Here is a 19,520-nt window from a genome sequence, read left to right on the forward strand (position 1 = left end):
CTACCCTTACTCACTCATGCTCTCTCTCTCTCTAAAAAGTAAACAAACATTTAAAAAAATGGTTCCTTCCACATCTGTCTATTCAAACCTATCCCACAGCTATCCACATTGGAGATTTTGAAACTTTTCAGCAATTCTGGCATAGCATAGGAGGGGAAGTGAAGGGAAAGATTGATGTATAGTAATTCTTTCCCCTTTGTCTATATAGATATCTATTCACAAAAATACACACACACACATACACACACACATACACACACAAATATGTAAGAATGTTCATTAAAGTACTAATAATCCCAAACTGGAAATCACTGCAACCCCCATCAATAGTAGATTGATAGAGAAATAGTGACATAGTCACAAAATGAAATATTAGATAACAATAAAAAATGATCTATATCTATATACAACAACATAGATAAATCTTACATATATAACAGTGAACTAAAAAAGAGCCAAATATCGAAGAACATATATGATATGGTCCCAATTATACGAAATGCAAAAAAAAAAAAATCAAAAGTAATGTATACTACTGGAAGCCAGAGCAGTAAATATACTATCCTACACTGACTACAAAACATTAGGGAGTACCAAGGGTTCTTCCAACATACTGGTAATGTTCTGCTTTTTAATCTGGATGGGGTTTCATTGAGCTGTACACTTATGTGTGTGTGTGTTTGTGTCTATTATTACTCAATAAACTGTTACAAGAAAAACATACAATACAGAAATTCAATAAAGAATAAAACTTAACTGCTTTGCTAGCAGAAATGAAATTTATATTAAATTAAGCAGTTGCTATCAATTCTGTCCTAAAATATTTCTGAGAGTAAATGAACCTATTTTCTTAATGATCGAGATTCTAATTTCAAATATGCCTTATTTGGGTTTTACTAAATGAATACATAAAATAACATTTATTTTAAGCAAATGGAGATGATTATTTAAGGAAACTTCTATAAACTAAAATTTCTTCCTCATATGCAGTCCCAGTACCTGATTTACCTGTGTAGATATTCAGATATTCTATATCAACTTTTCTTTTAATTAAATTATACCCAGCTATTAAATTATCATCTATCCAATTGTGTCACTATCTCAATTTTTTAGACAATTATGACATTCACAATTGATACAGTAAAAAAAAATCACTAAAGTAAGCTAAAACAATTATTCTAGACCATTAGTTCACAAAAATTACCAACAATGTATTAAAACTTGGAATTTAACATAAAAGCCTCAGAATTGGACAACTTTTCCTTGACAAAATTCAACTGAATAGTATAACAACTAAAGTTATGGACGCATAGGACAAACCCATTTAGTTGGTAGTATATATCTGTGCATAAGATTTGAAAAACATGCATCATTTCTTTGTGACATTCGTAGAAAAAATCAGTTTTCTGATATTCTAACTAACCAGTATAATTCTGCTGCCATTTACTGAGTATGTGTCTACATACTAGGCACTATGTGAAGTGTTTTGTATATGTTATCTGTTGATTTTCACAACAGCCCTAGGAAGCAGTAATAGGAATAGATAGTAACAGGACTATCTCCATCTTACCAATGAACAAACTAAGGCTCAGAAAGGTTACATAATTTACTGAAGGTCTTTTGGTCAAGAAGTTAAAAAGACACATTTAACATAATGATTGTTCTCAGGTTGCCTGGGTGGCTCAGTCAGTTAAGCATCAGACACAGTTTCATCAGCTTGAGCCACAGAGCCTGCTTGGGATCCTCTCTCTCTCTCCCTCTCTCTGCCCCTCCCCCACTCATGCCATCTTTGTCTCTCTCAAAATAAATAAATTTAAAAAATAAAATAAGAAATAAAATAATGATTTCTCTGGCTCCAAGCCCTCCATGATTAACCACCATGTAAATATAGGGGCATGCTGGGGTAGGGACAGGAAGAACTAAAATAAACAAATCAATCTTCCTCATTTTCCACTTTAAAAAATCCTATTTATGGTGAACTGAATTCATCTTTGGCCAATCATAACCCATTAGACTTAGAGAATTAACTCCTTTTCATGACACAATTCACAAATGAATAACAATTATATTGCCTATAAAATATTTTTCTAAGATTATAGTACAAGTAAAATTGTCTCTAATGATATACTGAACCATAAGTTAGATTAATGTGTTCTACCCTGAGCTTTAGCAAGAACCACAACGCTTTGACCAATAGCCTTAATACAAAATTATACAAGGACACAGTCACAGTAAATAGATCATCCTATACTCTGCTATATACAAAAACCTGTACATGAATCTCCATAGCAGCTCTATTGGTTATAGCAAAATACTTCAGAGAACCCAGAGGTCCTACAATGGGTGGAAGGCTCAACAAACTGGTATAACCATGTAAGGGACCACTACTCCGAAATAAAAAGGAGTGAACTACTGACACATGCAACAATCTGAATGGACCTCAAGGGCTTTATATTTAGTGAAAACCATCAATCTCAAAAGGTTACATGCTGTATGATTCCATTGATATTATATTCTTAAAATGACAAAAGTAAAGGAATGAATAATGAGAGTGGAGAGTGGGAAGGGGAGGGCAAAGAGGTGGATACTATGAAATAGGAAGTTCTTTCAAGATAATCAAACAGTTCTGTATCTTGATTATAGTAATGGTTACATGAATCTATAAATGGGGTAAGACTGCAGGGAACTATACACACACACATGAATGCAGGTAAAAAAAAAATAGGTGAAAACTGAATAAGGTCTACAGTCTAGTTATAATATACCAATGTCAATTTCCTGGTTTTGATATTGTACTACAGCTATATCATGTCACCATCGGGGGAGGCTTACACAGGTGAAGGTGAAGGGTGCACAGGTCTCTATGTACTTTTTTTTTAAAGTTTATTTATTTTTTTTCCAAGTGAGAGACAGAAGGAGAGAGAAAGAGAGAGAGAGAGAGGGAGAAAGCGAGCAGAGAAGGGGCAGAAAGAGGAAGACAAAGAGAATCCCAAGCAGGCTCTGCACCACCATTGAGAACCCAATGCAGGGCTCAACCTCATCGTGAACAGCGAGATCATGACCTGCACCAATGTCAGATGCTTAACCGACTGAGCCACCCAGGTGTTCCCACTCTTTGTACTCTCTTTGCAATTTCCTATAATTATCTCAACATAAAAAGTTTAAACAAAAAATGACCCTGGGTATGAGAACTTGAATTTGAACCTGGGTCTGCCTCACTCTAAAACTTGTGCTACTGCCCTGTATACCTTACTGCCTACAAAATTTGTTCTGTTACAATATACCAAACATGCATTAATTCCTACAGAGAAGAATAAAATACATAGGAGGCATAGGAGGCTCATCCTGGGTCACATTTAAAGAAATCTAAGGAAGTTCAAGGAGTACTTTATTAGGAAAAAGTTTAAATATCAAATCATTTCATTCATGGCAAATAATCCCTGGTGTTCCAACGAACTAATATAACATGAACGTGGGAAGAGAACCTTTAGAAGTTTGATAGGAAGTGATGTCTGGGCTGCTTTGGCACCCTGACTGGGGGGGTTGGGGGAAGGGGGCACTGCCTCTCATTCCCCTCTCACTAGAGGCAGCTCTGAAGTCTCCTGCCATGTTGCCTTGTTCACTTGAAAGAATAAAATGCTGTTCCTCTCTTTACACACCAGGCAAACAAACTGCACAGCAGAAAGCTGTAAATAGAGTCATTACACTGTACATTTGGCATCTCTTTTCCATATACCCAGGAACTTCCTAATGAGTTTGTCCTTGTGAGATGCAGAACATGGCCAAATTATAATATAATCTCAGCCAGAGAGGTGAGCTAAAGGTGCCAAATGGTTTTTGGGAGTGAGTGAAAGTTACTGCCTCCCTTCATATTAATTCATCAAACCCTTGTACACAGCTATGTAGCAGCTATGAAAAAATTATGCATACAGGGAAGGACAAGAATCAAAATAGTGATAGGATGTTCTTTTTCTATTAGTGATGTTTTCCTGTTTAGCACCATTTTATTCTATTTCAGTAAAAATTATCCCATAATTATTTTTGAGTGTCTATTTATTTTTTAGAGAGAACATGTGCTAGAGTGGGGGAGGGGCAGAGCCAGAGGGGGACATAGGATCTGAAGTGAGCTCTGCACTGACAACAGAGAGCCCGATGAGGGGCTCAATCCCATGAGCCATGAAATCATGACCTGAGCCAAAGTTGGACACTTAACTGACTGAGCCACCCAGGAGCCCCACCCCATAATTATTTTTATTAATTGATCAAATAATTCATTTTTAAAATCAGAGCCAAATTGTTTCACTATATCAAGTCCTCAATGCTGAATGTGCAATTGCTCAGAGGTGCTTTGTAGCATATGGTTCAATTGCACGTAGTTCAACTTAACACATATACAGTATCAAGTGTTTATTAAGAACATAATGGCATTACATCGCTTTGGAGGGTGACACAAAAAAATGAAAAGACACCATTCTATAGTCTCAAGGGGGAGCTACACATGTACACAATTAATAAAACCCAAGAAAAACCATAATTGCTGCTATTATTAAGTGTGCCAACATGGCAAATCCAATGTAATGTTAATAACAAGAAAGAAACTCAAGAGTTATCTTCAGGTATTTAAGAAGAAACTACACGTCACTAGTTGTACTCCACAGAACAGAACTAGGATTAACAGCTAGAAATTACAAGAATATACAGGAAGGTTGGTGTTATATATACATAAAAGCTTTTAATTTTTTTTAAATTAAAGCTTACATATTTATAGGATTTAGAGCATAATAAATCATTAATGACTTAATAGCTACAATAATATCTGATTAAACCTCTGTACTGGAAAGGAGTTCATGGGATTCTTTCTAAGGGCATGTCGTCCCCAGACGCCCCATAGATCAGAGAAAAGCATCTTGATACCCAGGGCTACAAATGAACAGTCCACAGAGACTAGATATAAGGGAGACTTGTAGCCTATAAGGTGGCATGAAGATGTAATTCTATCCAAAATAAGTGATTCATATTGAGTGGTGATTAAATGACCAAGGCTGATCCCCTCTCATGAAGGTTTTGCATTTGAGAGATGCAGCAGAGGAGAAAGGAATCACAGAGGAATCAGAAGAAGAGAAAAAGAAAAAACAGCTCTGACTATGGCAAAGCAAATTACAGTACAAAGCAACTGACAGCCAATTCTGAGGGAATAACAAGCTGACCAGACTTCCAGACTTCCTGCTAGAAGTCTATCTATCTCCTAAACAACACTCCAGATCTCTTGTGAGATCCTTCTGTTCACCCACCAAAGCATGTTCCTACTATCCTGTGTGAATTTATTCATCACCAGAGGAAACTTCAAGACAATGTTGAATTTCACATGAACCCTGTACTCCTGGAAAACAGAGACTGCCAAAAAATTACCCCTCACCCTTTTGTGTTCGAGGAAACAGTTTACCAGCACAGAAATATGCTCCCGTGTGACTGAGATAAAACTCATGGATGATCCCTTGTAACCTATGACAAGACAAAGACACATCTTCCAAATTCCCATTCTTTCACTCATAAATGATTAGCTGAACTGTTTGTCCATATTGACCATTCTGATTGGTCAACAGCTCTTAACTGGAGTTGACCAAACTTTAGTAAGGCTTTTCTCCTTCTTTCAAGTCCCTGGACTTTGACCCATCCTTGAGCAATGGAAGGTGAACAATCCTTCCTGAATGACTCCTCCCAAGAATCAGCGGACCTCAGGGGAAGAATATTCCCTGATCAACTGTCCAATCATGCCATCCATTCATCCCAGTCCCCCACACCCAATTCTTTTTAGCCTGTTTACTCCTCCTTATAAAAGAAAAGCTCCTTTCTGATTGATCTTTGAGATACTTATAGATCTTGTGGTCAAAGTGGTTCTTCCTACTGCAATATTCTTTCTTCTCCCATTACAATAGTACTCTTCCCCTTACTGTAATAATCTTTCTGAACAAAGTCTCTCCTTACCTAAGTCCAAATTTATTTTTATTTGGCATTTTCAAGCCAAAGATAGGCTGAAAAAAGTCTACCTTTACAAAACACAAATTAAAATCATTAAATATCCTTTTATTATTGACATTTATTTTTATAGAATCACAACTACTATGTATTTGACATATAGTCACATAATAAAATATATAGGAGATACCATCATAAATAAGTTAATTTCCCCTATTTTCAAACATAAAAATTACTTGATTACTGAAATAATTAGAATAAAGCATTTCATAGCAAACATGAGCAACCAAACAACTGTGATTTGGAAACCGCAGAAATCATTACTTTCTAGATTACTTATTTTGGTGTAGTTCAATCATCTCTTTACAACCTATTCAAAAGAAGGAAAAAGCTTGATGAATTTGTTTTTATGTTGGCAAATTATTAACCCAAGTGTGAAACCAGCAACAATAGAGCTGCAAAGTTCTTTCTGAGGAACTTTCTGCAATAATCTTTCACTTTTCCAATGATCTAGTACCCTAGTCTCAACTTAGCATGGATACCATGAGTTAGCAAATTAACTGCAGCACATATGTAAAATAAATCAGCAGTGTTTTTAATCCAGAAGGGAAGTACATAAGATATTTCTATACCAGGAAGGACATCTTTTCCTAAAATACCTACATTCCTGTTTATGAAAAATAATTTAAAATAATACTCATATAATACATCACAACAAAATCAAGTACTCACCCGCATTGACTATAGCATCTACCTCTAGCAATGTGATGTCACCTCTATAGAGGGAAACTTTTTCACTCAAACTTTTCTTCACCTGTGATGTTTCCTGAGTATTTTCTTCTGTAATAAAAAAAAGAATATATATATATATACATATATATATCAATAGTATAGTCTTAATTTATTTAAGGACAATTTTGATAAAATAGCCAATATGGGTCACAATCTGATATACAAGACAAGTGGAAATAAATGTGTAAGTACCAGGGGTGTGGCTTATTCTCTATTTATTATGTATTCCTCAATACAAATGTAGTACATCATGTATATAATAGGCAGTCAATAAATTTAGACATGTTATATTGGTCAAAAAAACTCAATGTTTCTTATTATTATGAAAATATCAATTTTAAAATAACATTATGAACGATCAAGTTTCATAAGAAGATAAGAAAAAGATGTACAACTATGGCTATGGGGGCCCAAAGACAATTTAAGTGACTTGTAACCTATCATCTCTAATCTCCTAAATACTTCAAAATTGCATGCTCATTTAAGAGTATCATAGTGAACTGATAGCATTATCTTCTCCCTTGAAAGATTTGACAAAAATAAATTTTCACAATGAATGAGCTTCTTTCTATTTCGTTGTAGTTACCAAGTCATCCTTGAAAAAAATATTCACCCAGAACAAAAACATGTTGGTTCCACTCTTTGCTACTTGTAAGTAACAAATGCCCCTCACAATGGGAAGGATCAAAAATACTTGAGTGGGTCAAACTGCTTTTCTTATCAAATTGTATTAACCTTTCACTCTAGAGGGCGCTGCTAGATTTAAAAGAGAAAAGCTCTGTCCTGCACACAACAGCCAGCAAACTAGTAAGTTGAAAACAAGCCAAAACATTACATTCTACAACTTGACCTACTTTTAAATATTTTATGATAATACTATAATTTGAGATTCATTCATTCTTAACAAGTGATGTTAATACAGTACACAGAGGTTTACAAAATCAATGATTTAAAAAACATCATATTACTATACATAGAAAGCTTTTTTTTTTTTTTTAATTTTTTTTTCCAACGTTTATTTATTTTTGGGACAGAGAGAGACAGAGCATGAACGGGCGAGGGGCAGAGAGAGAGGGAGACACAGAATCGGAAACAGGCTCCAGGCTCCGAGCCATCAGCCCAGAGCCTGACGCGGGGCTCGAACTCACGGACCGCGAGATCGTGACCTGGCTGAAGTCGGACGCTTAACCGACTGCGCCACCCAGGCGCCCCATAGAAAGCTTTTTAATATACCTCTACGAAAGGTGATTTATAAACTCAAACTTTTTGAAGTGTTTATGATCTGTGCAAATCTTTCAAGGGAGAAGATAATGCTATCAGTTCACTATGATACTCTTAAATGAGCATGCAATTTTGAAGTATTTAGGAGATTAGAGATGATAGGTTACAAGTCACTTAAATTGTCTTTGGGCCCCCATAGCCATAGAAAAAAAATGGCCAAGAGTAAGGATATGATCCTGGGTCACAAAAGTTATCTTTTCTCTCTTTCTGTCTCCGAGGCATCCCCTTCTTTGTAATCACTGCTCTCCTTAAAGGATTCTAATCAAAATATTCATTAGTGTTGACAATAGTAGTAATAATAATAAGGAGGAGGAGGAGAAAATGGGAAAATTGTATGTGAAAAGAGCAGAGAAAGACATTAGAGGACCTCAAAATAAAACAATAATAAAAAAATAAAACCACCTCAAGGGCTTCTCCAGTACCGTCTGTCCTTGTCAGGTAATGGCTAAAAGCACACACTTTACTACCAGACTATCTCTGTTCAAATTTTGATCTACCAGTTAACAACTGGGTGATATTGGAAAGGTTATTTATTTTCTCTATGCTTCAGTCTGTAAATTACTGGCTCCTTCACAATTATGAGTTCACAATACTTAGAATAATACTTGCTCCACAGTAAGCTCTCAACAAACACTACCTTTTTTTTAAACAAAGGATTTACAAAGATGACAAGTTATGTCAACATCTAGATTCAGAAAAACACAGTAGTTAAGAAATATTTTCAAACAATATTATTTTGAAAAATGTATCATTACATTTATTATTGTTGTTGTTGTTGTTGTTATTCCCATCAGTGAAAGAATTTTGTTTGTGCTCTTGCCAGGCCAATGCCTGGCCCATTGACAAAGACTTTGAGCCAGAACACCTTGAGTTCCACACCCAATCAGTTTCTAGTCTTACTACTTTTACCAAATTAGAAAGTCCTAATTCCCAGTTAAAGATTATTGAATGACAATAAATATTTGGTGATTTGTCAAAAAAAAAAAAGTATACATATTTGGACTGTTGTAAACCTGAAATTATAAACACTTCTCACTGATGAGTTTCAGAACTCCATCAGGCATTAAGTTGATAAGCATATCACAAATGAAAGCATAAAGTTTGACTTTCCAACTTGGGATACAAAGTAGATTTCTAATCCTTCCTAAAGTTGCATTTAGTTCTAAAAACTACTTCTTCATTTGTTCATGAAGCATTATGTATGTAAAACTGTATTTGTAATAATGTGACTTTTTAACATATGTGACAATAAATCATGTATTTCTTTCTCCAAATATAAAGAAATTATCAAAGAATGGTATTGGAAAGACTTAAAGTTCAAGCATTTATACCACATTTCAGTTTTCTTAAAAGAAATCCTCATCTCTCATCTGCAAATTTTAAAATTGTGACATTTTGAGTCTAAAGGCGCAAGCAAATTCAAAGTATCAAATAAATATACTGCTGTGACATGTTATTCAAATAAGTTACTCAAAATGGTCTTATTAGAATCATCAGCATCATGAATAAGTATAAGCATCCTTCTTCCTCATAGCCAGACTTATACTTGCTGCCCAATGTCTCACACGGTATATAAAAAAGGCATAAATTTACTCAAGAGCTAGAATTTGAGGGTATTAATAAGTATCTGTATTTCCTTTAGCAATAAGCCAAAACCAGACCGCATACTTTTGACCACCAACTACTCTCTGTAAATGCAGCAATGTACATTACCACCAGAAAATAATTTCTTTTATTTGAATGGCAATGCATTGCCTTCCTTTTCACACAAGTGTGTTTGATCAGCTCTTCCAATGTATCTTTTCCTACACCCTGAGTTTTCGGCAATAAGATAGAAAACTGTCAAGCATTGCTACCTGATGGACGTTATATATGTACACAAAAACTAATTCACATTTTGCACATAATTGGCTTTATCCAACTACAAGTTGAAATATCTGTCAATGTACACATGACAGTAATTGTTCTTCCAGACTGCATACTATTTATATTATAAAACATATAAACAAACAACAGCAAAAAAGACAGTAATTAAAGTAGTAAAAACAGATTTTTATTCTGGAAAATACTGCAACTGGGAAAAAAAGATCTCAGTACAGAATGGGGCTCAATTCCCAATACAGCAAGGACAAGTAGGGATTTGCAGCCATGAGCAGAGTGGGAATCAATGGAAGGAAAATCACTAAGAAGAAAAATTAGAGGCAGGGGGAGATTCTGATTGAACAGACTTAGGCTTCTTGCTAAAGGCAGGCTAGGGTGATCAGACATCACTTGGAAGGGGTATGGAAGGGGATATGGAATTTGATCAATATTGAGGGTGGAGTATTCTCTCTAAACTGATTTAGCAGAATGCTAACTAAAACTGGAATATGTAGGTCTTGCAAAGACATGGAAACTATTTTTAGGCAGACATATTCAACATGAAACAAAGCTCATCATCATCTCAAGTTATTTCCCAGTTAATTATTTTTACAGTACATGAATGTTAGGAAAGCAGCACAAAAGCAAAAACCTAAAAAAGTTAAATAAATGGATTTTTCTTTTACTGCTATGTTTCAAATACAAGGTGTCATGAATATCCGGCATTAATTTTTCCTGCATTTTTACTTATACATTTGGTCTTGGGTTGAATTTAAAATTTTTATAATCTTAAACATCCAGATATAATACAACGTTATTTGTTGTACCCAAGTACAACAAAATGTATGCTCTTATCATATTACTAATAACTCAGAAGATAGTTATTTTTATTAAGCCAACAATATTAAGCGAATATTATTTACCAAAAATTTACTCAAGTCATATAAAGTCGAAAAGCAAAGTATTTGGATTAGTTTCTGTTTCTGAGAGTTTTAGGAATATTTTTATAAGCTCTCATTTACCTTTCAGCCAATTTTAATAGAGTTCCTTTATGGGATTTTATGGATTAATGTGGTAATACAATCCAAAAGTAGAAAAATATCACATATACATAATATACATACAAATATATACATACATAAAAACAGATACAAAGATCTTGTGGCTTTCATTCTAAAATTTTAGCCATAAGTCAGGTAAACACAGTAATACACTCTGATCTATGCTCCCTTTGATATTTTTATCTAAATTTTGTTTCTGGCAGAAGGAAAAAATCAAGATAACCTGTTCAATATGAGGGGTAATGCTTTTTAACCAACATTTGTGGAGGAGACTTTCAAGAATTTTCATTTTCCCTGATATATAATCATATAGAGGGGCGCATGGGTGGCTCAGTCGGTTAAGCGTCCGACTTCGGCTCAGGTCATGATTTCAGTTTGTGAGTTAGAGCCCCGTGTCGGGCGCTGTGCTGACAGCTCAGAGCCTGGAGCCTTTTTCAGATTCTGTGTCTCCCTATCTCTCTGACCCTCCCCCCGTTCATGCTCTGTCTCTCTCTGTCTCAAAAATAAATAAACGTTAAAAAATTATAATCGTATAGAGGCTATAGATGGAAATTTTATTTTTTTTTAATATATGAAAATTATTGTCAAATTGGTTTCCATACAACACCCTGTGCTCATCCCAAAAGATGCCCTCTTCAATACCCTATAGATGGAAATTTTAGTTGACAAACTGACTGAGGAGACATCAAGCAGCTGTCTGGATGTCTCCAAAGTTTATCTGAGTATATAAAGCATCTGGTCTGTTTCCAATTATCTTTTCTTCCTTTTCTGCCATGAGTAGTTGCTTTCAGGAGTCCCTGAGTCCCTTGAGAGCCCCTGATGAGCAGTAGGGAGCCTAAAGTCCAAATGATTAAAGGGAGTTGAGAAGCTTCAGTGGGAAGGGAAAAGAGGGATGTTGAAGGTAGAAATACGAAAAGGTACACATCAAGAAATTCAAGGGAGTTGAAAAGAAGATCAACAACTATAAGGGGAGGAAGGAGGATCAGAAGCAATGGGAAGAGAGAGATCTTAGAGGAGCCAGTTTTGAAGATCTTAAGTTTTCCAAAAGAAGCCAATGAAGTTCCAAATTATCCTTAGTAAAGTCATGCCAGCAAGAAAGAAAGTAGGCAGAGATAGCATAGCATATAATCAGCAAAACCTCAAGAAGTGCATTTCAGTGGACTCAGAAGTTCCCAAGGGAGAAGCAGGATGAAATACAGAAAACAGGCCTACACAGAGCCAGGAGACTCCTTTGCAGCCCAGGGGTAAATTGCCACTGAAAACAAAAAGCCAAGAAGAAAGACTTCTAGCCCAAGAAGTACCTTTCAAACAAAGAAGCCTGGGCCTCTAACCCAGCTTTAGAGAGTATACTTAGAATCCTAAGATTAATGGCTGTCATCTGGGGCACTGGCTCAGGAGTTAGCCTCACTAATAGATCCCCAATCAGTCAGGAGTGAAGACAAAAGGCTTCAAAAATCAGATAGAGAAGACAATCAGACATCCAGGGTAGGGAATACTCTCTAAATTGACTTAGCAAGATTCTTGCTAACACTGAGCTATGCAGGTCTACCAAGAATGGATCCTAGTCAAGAAAAGGGCTTAGAGGAACCAAACTAAAGTTTGGTTAAATAGAATGTCTTTGTTAATATCATGTGACATTCAAAAGTGGTATTTGAAAAAAAAATTGTCCCTTCTACTTCCCACTCTGAGGAATAGTAACAAATAATATTTGTTATTAACCTTCAATTGGTTTTATTATCATTTGTTTGTAATATTTTGTCCAAAAAAAACTGTGAAAGACTTTAATATGGAGGAGAAAATATAATAGTGGATATCCCATCTAGTTTACCCATCCGCATAATGTCTTTCATTGTCTTTGAGCTATTATACAATTCTGTAAGTTATAGAAAGCAGATAAAAATGCAAATGATTCTTGTCCATGGAAACGCAAATAAATTATGTTCCCTTGAATGCAACTGATATTGTCCTGTGGTCAATTTGCATTTATTTGCAAATTCCTTTCAGAGTTCCTTACTGCCTATATATGTGATCCCTTTAAATTCTCTTCTGAACCAGAGTTAAATAAAATTGTTCATAAGTGTTTATTTTATATCTATTTGAATCATAATCTCATCTTTACAAAAACATTTCTAATGGACATTTTTATTTAGTTCTAGTTTATTTAATTCTTATATAACATTTACTAGGCACCAGGTGCTGTTCTAATGTTTATAAATATTAGCTCCTAGCATCCTAACAAATCTATGTACTATATATTTCTAATATTCCCTCTGTGTAGATAAGGAAGCTAAAGCATATAGAAAGGAGGTGGTTTGACCAAGTACATACCGCTGGTAAGTACAAACCTGGGATTTGAACTCAGGCAGCCCATGCTCTTAACCAATATGCTATGCAAGCTCTCATTTACCTATCTTTTATTTCAAAGAGTCCAATTCTGAATTAGGTGCCTGTTGTTTAAGTCTCTTCTCTATTACAAACATAGGAACTCCCCCCTCAAAGCATTATTTGCTTTTGTCCTAGGGAAAAAAATGTAATTGGTTTATCAATGTGGTTACAATACCTTAAAAATAATACAAAGGCCTTGGTTGTTTCCTGCTACTATTTGACAATGGTTCATAACATACAACACACCAGGGATTAGAGGACTGCATAGTAAAATCAAATTTGCTGATATTAATCATGTATCTTCTATTTATATTTTCTCTTATTTGTTTATGCAAGATCATCAAACTTGCGGATTATTTATCCCAACACATACTCTATTTGCACTAGGACTCTGTTTACTATTTACATTTATGACTTAATTCTGAATTCTGGCATTTATGTTACAATTTCACCTCTTTTCTTTGGCATCAATTAAACCACTTTAAAGACATTGATCCCTTTTATGAGGTAGGAATATAATGCAATGCTATAGTAACAACAACAAAAACAAATTTAATCAAATTCTTTATTAACTCACTAATGACATTAAGATACATTAGGAGAAACAAACTTTAACTGAATCTTCATTAAGATTAACTGACCAATATTACCCTATTTTAAAAGCATAACTTTTAAGACTATAACTGATAACAAAATAGAATTTTCATAAAAATCATAATTATATTTTACATTTCAAACTTTTAAAATATATTGAGTAAAACTGTCTCATCACATTTGCTTGGAACTGCCACACTACCTAAAGGCCACTTGATAAACAGCTAAGGGACCACCACTGGGTCCCCTGACCATGTTTGGAAAACAAAGATGCAGGAGGATAGTCACATGAAGTGCCTAAGAATAGTCCAAATTCTTAAGTTCCCTCATACTAAGTGTTCTAGCAACCATGGGCATGATACAGAAAAGCCACCAAGAGCACCAACTGGCTGAGTGTTTCCCGTAACAAGGGGCCTCTTGCCAGTGTACCTCTTCAATTCTGAGGATGCCAGAAAAATCAGTAAGACCATGCTACAAAATTTAAAAGTAAAGATAAAGCAAATATCTATAGAAATTAATGTTTACATTAAATTAAATTTATAATCAAGACGATCAGAAAAATATTGGGTTCATTAAGAGGCTTTAAGGAACACAGCCTCAGACCTCAAGGAACCCCAGAGATGCAGGCTGTGTTCCTGAGATTATATTTTAAAACCAGCTAGCCTATTGATCTGAGACACCTGTATCTCCTATGATCATGCCTGCCTAATAATCATGATGTCATATCCCAGATTCCTGCCTGTTTTTCCCTAACAATTTAATAGCTCACTTCTTCAATTGGCCTGAGACTCAATCCCCCTGCCTTTCTTCCTAGCTTCAACTTCCACAGAGCTTCCACAGATGAAAATCTCAACAACAGATTCTTTTTTTTTTTTTTTTGTCTTCAGCCCTGGACTCCAAACTAAACCTGTCAGGAAAAGGAAACCTTCAAATAAAGTGCTCCTCTTTGAGTGAGACCTCCCCTGATTAGGGAGGCAGGCATTCCAGGCATGATAGCCATGCTAAGTAATGCAGGAAATACAAAGTCCAGCCGAGATATGAACTCCACATTCTAGCAGAATGATAATAAAGCATACAAACAACTTCAATACAAGGAAGATTATTATCAGTGCCATAACAAAGACTCAAAGTGCTTTGAGTTTCAGACAGAGAAATAACATTCAGTGAAGTTTTATAAAAGTGGAATTTCCAAGCTGAGTTTTAAAGGATCAGTAAGAATACCAGCTGGCTGTAGAATGGGATAAGGATGACAAAATCGAAGGGCATTCCTAAGTCATAGGGGCAGAGAATATAAGTATTGAGGAAAATAAGTATTCATCCAGAATGAAAATACGGAGAACACCACAAACTGAGAAGCAGTGGCAGATGAGACGAACTCTTCAGGTTTGGACCAAAAGCAGAAGTCCTTTGGATAGTGGCTGTTTCAGATCCCTTAGTCACAAATTGGCAGGCTTATTTTATTCAGCTAAAAGAGCATCACTATTGTTTTTGCCATTGAAAAGGGCATTTTAAATTTTTAATTAAATTTTAGCATTCAAAATCACATTTCACACTAAATGTGAGATTTCACATCAAAACATAGATTTCCTACTTTTTTGAAAAATCAAGAGACCTGGAAATACTGAATCCACATCCTCACCTGATGTGTGAGTAGAGGCTATGTACCCTTTGGATAGGCATCTTTCACTTTCCAATTTATGACAGAGCATATTTGTTTATGTGCAAGCTAGGCTAACCTCACTCAGTTATGTTAACTGCCTGTCTCCCACAGACATCTGGATGTTAGATTCAAAGGATTAATGACTACAGCCAGGTATCTATCAGAAATCTATTAGAAACAGAAAATAGTTACTAAAGTGGCATGAAATAAACACGAAGCAAGTTTCCATCAAATCAGAATAAATGCTTGTGTGTCAAACAATAAAACTATAATCAAAACTAATATGTATTGGGATCTACGCTGTGGTAAAAATTCAGTAACTCAGGAGCACAAAATTAAAACAAGAAAACTATTACTCTCCTTAATTGATTGTTTACTTGTAAATAAAGAGCATTAATGAAAAAAAAAATTCAGTAACTAAGAATGGACAAAAATACTTCCAAAGAATCCCATTTCTCTGTATTTATTCCCTTATATAGGACTCTTCCACAATGACTCTGGACTTTTCCATGTAATTGCCTTTGACCAATGAATGGGACATCAACAAACACGACCCAAGCAGAGGCTTAATGAGTGCTTGCACATTAATGTTCGTCTTCTCTAGCTATGTCAAGCCTACTATGTGACAAATTCTAGGCTAGCCTACTGCACAATAAGACGTAACTTAGAACAGAGACAAGCCATCTCACATGAGGTTCCCTAGGGCAACCAGCCTGACAAATGCCAGCCAGATATGTGAGACCATCCAGGACCACCTAGCCACAGCCAACCTACCTGCTAACTATAGAACCTCCTGGCTAACCAGAAAATGAAGAGCAATAATAAAAAGAATGTTGTTTGAAGCCACTAAATTTTGGAAGAGTTTGTTGCACAGCAAAGCTAACTGAAGGAAGGAAGAAGGAATGGAAGGGGCTTCAAAGCAGAGGCTTTGAAGAAGACTGAAGTTCAAACAAAATTGAAGTTGCAGGGGACACCTGGGTGGCTCAGTCAGCTGGAATTCCAACTTCAGCTCAGGTCATGATCTCATGGTTCACAGGTTTGAGCCCTACATCAGGCTCCACACTGACAGTGCCGAGCCTACTTGGGATTCTCTCTCTCCTTCTCTCTCTGCCCATCCTCCACCTGTGCTTTTTTTTCTCTCTCTCTCAAATAAAACTTAAAACTTTTTAAATATAAATAAAACTTTTAAAAAATGAAGTTTCAAACTTCCAGCATAACACCTACTATGACATATTCTAGGAGAGAAGGTCTTTTAATCTAACATCTGCAACACCTTAAAGAACCATAAGATTTAAGAATGAATGGATATGCCAGAATAGAGAGGAATGTATGTGGACAAGAGGGGATGAAGTGCTCAGCATCATATCTTTAAATAAGAAAAATAGATCAATCTGTATACATCCTAACTCTACCCTATTTACTAAAGTGGTATGTTCACAATTTTACCCATCTATTTTGTATGGCCTGTTTCTCTATATTAACACTGAACCATGATAACCACTCTACTAAGGTAATCTAAAGAAACTGAGGCACATGGAGATTAAGCAACTAACTTTTGAAAATGTCCTACAACTGACAGTTGAGATGTGAAACCTTGAAATGTGGTTCTAGAACGTATGTGCTTAACAACTGTGCAACATTGCCTCATAATAAGAATCAGCTTTATAAGGCTAAAAAAAAAAAAAAAAGAGCCATAGGTTCTTTAAATAAAGACACATTTCATTCTTACAGAATTTTTTTTAAGTTTAATGTAATTATCCATAAAGAAGTATGGGGTGGAAGCTTAAGTGTTAAAAATGTGTTTTATCCTAACGATATAATCTGATAAAAATCAATTTTGTTAAAAATTATGGTAATACTACATAGCATGACTCTTAGTCTAAAATTTATGTGAGAATAATGCAACCTAATGCTTCAAGTAATCTTGTATAAAAATCAATTAGGTTCCTATGGTCCAAAGACAAGGAGAATCAATTTTCTGCCCTTATATAAGGTAAAGTTTATGAAATCCTAATTTATAAAGAGATAAATTCTCATTCAAATAAAGATATATTTGAAAACTAGAAAATCAGAAAAACAGCATATATAATTTGCCTTCTTTTTTGTTAAGTGTAACATTTTTCAGTCTGTAGGTTAAGATAATTTACTGGGTTGCAAACTCAGTTTGATAGACTGCAACCAAATTTTTTAAAAAATGATATAGAACAGAATTAAAAAATTACAGTGCATAACATATAGTAATAAAAACTACTGTTCTATAAAATTTTGGTTCACTTATACATAGATACACACATTTATGAACAATATGTTTGTAACTGTAGACTGTGGGTAAATATCTTTTTGAAATTTTTGAAATCACTATGTATTTGTGTGCCTCTCTGGCACAAAATGTTTCAAAATGTCATTTTAATATTTTGTCATACCACAAAAATGAACAAATTTTAAAGGCCAGGCTTCAAAATATTATACAGTGATCATTTCTGTAAGATCTCTGGGGAGCAGAACCAACACCCAACTACTGACTAACTTATATCAAGATTTTACAGGTCTAGCACAGAGGCAGATATTTGACAAATACACAGCAAATACATTATTCATTGGCCAGTTGATTACTGAATGTGTTTATGTCTAAGAGGATCTGGTTTGTTCTACAGGGGCAAAAATACACGATAATGGGCCATGGTATCACATACAAAACTGTAACTCATTTGTGGAACTTAAACAAAAAGTAAAAATTTTCAGAAGATATGATTTAACCTGTAGTAGGCACCTGAATGTAAACAAAACAGGGAAAGGAGGAAAGTATAAGGCCTAAGTTAATAAAGAGGAAAACCTGGAATTCTACATAATTTTTTTAAAAGAGACCTTGGAACTCTACAAGATGAAGAATGAAAAGGCCTCAGTCTTCCCCAAAGTTACAGAACTAGTTGATGGCAGTTTCAGTATTCCTTTCCCTCCATAATGATGACTCACACAGTTTGCATGTGGTGTTTTGGTTTCATTATCTAAAAGAACATCTCTATTTGTATTATAGCTATATATGTACCTGTACCATCCCCTCTTCTAAGAGTCAGTACAGAATGGTGATTGAAAACCAGGCTCTGGAAGCATTATGCCTTGATTTGAATCCCAGCTCCATCACTTACTAGCATGGATCAAATTTAACTTTTCTGGGCCTCAGTTGACTTGCCTGTAAAATGGGGTTAGTCTTTATCTTATAGGGTTGTTGTGAGAATTAAATGGATTAAGATTTAAAGTATGTGAAACAGTGCCCTACTCACAGTGAAAACACAATAAATGTTAGCTAGCAGAAGGAAGAGGAAAATTACTACTAATCTGGAACTAGGTAAAATGTCTTTTTTTTTTTTTTTTTTTTTTTGCCATACATGCCACCCAGCACAATACTTACTTTTCAAAAATACTCACTATGCTCAAATACCTCTCTTCTGGCAGGAAAGCCAAAAGTGACTCAACCAATGAACTGGGAATAGAGAAGAAAGTTTCTCACTCTGAAGCACAGAAGACATTAAAATTCGGTGAGTACATACAGACATACAGAGGTATGCCAGAGTCAAGGAAACTGCAAGGGAGAATGTGAAGATCACAAGAGAATAGAAGCTAGCAGTCCCAATGCTAATAAGAGAACAAAACAGGTGGGCAAGATGTCCAGAAGGAATCTGGGTTAACTGGCTAGAACTGTCATGCATGACAGTCTATGGCTTGGCTTTCTGTTCTGTTCAGCCTTAGCAGGGCACATAGGAGTCCTGCCAAATTTAAAGGAGAAGTTGAACTAACATACCAACTGAGTTTGAAAACTATTTGTTCTTCCTTTCCCTACAGGGTGCTAAAAGCTACAACACACTGGAGATCTTTGACTTAGACTGGATTAAGTTAAACATTAAAATATGAAA

General features: G+C 35.2%; 1 protein-coding gene across 1 annotated transcript in view; it reads right to left on the reverse strand.

Moving 5' to 3' along the window:
- The window catches only part of MACROD2 (mono-ADP ribosylhydrolase 2), a 2,047,210-nt gene that overhangs the window by 1,963,047 nt on the left and 64,643 nt on the right, over positions 1-19,520 (reverse strand). Inside the window, exon 3 of the mRNA XM_086701648.1 lies at positions 6,709-6,816. Coding sequence (XP_086557774.1) covers positions 6,709-6,816 — 108 coding nt within the window. The remainder of the gene's footprint in view (positions 1-6,708; positions 6,817-19,520) is intronic.

This window comes from Puma concolor, chromosome A3, assembly GCF_028749965.1.
Source record: "Puma concolor isolate L17-30 chromosome A3, mPumCon1.1.hap2, whole genome shotgun sequence".
In the NCBI taxonomy this organism is placed as follows: domain Eukaryota; kingdom Metazoa; phylum Chordata; class Mammalia; order Carnivora; family Felidae; genus Puma; species Puma concolor.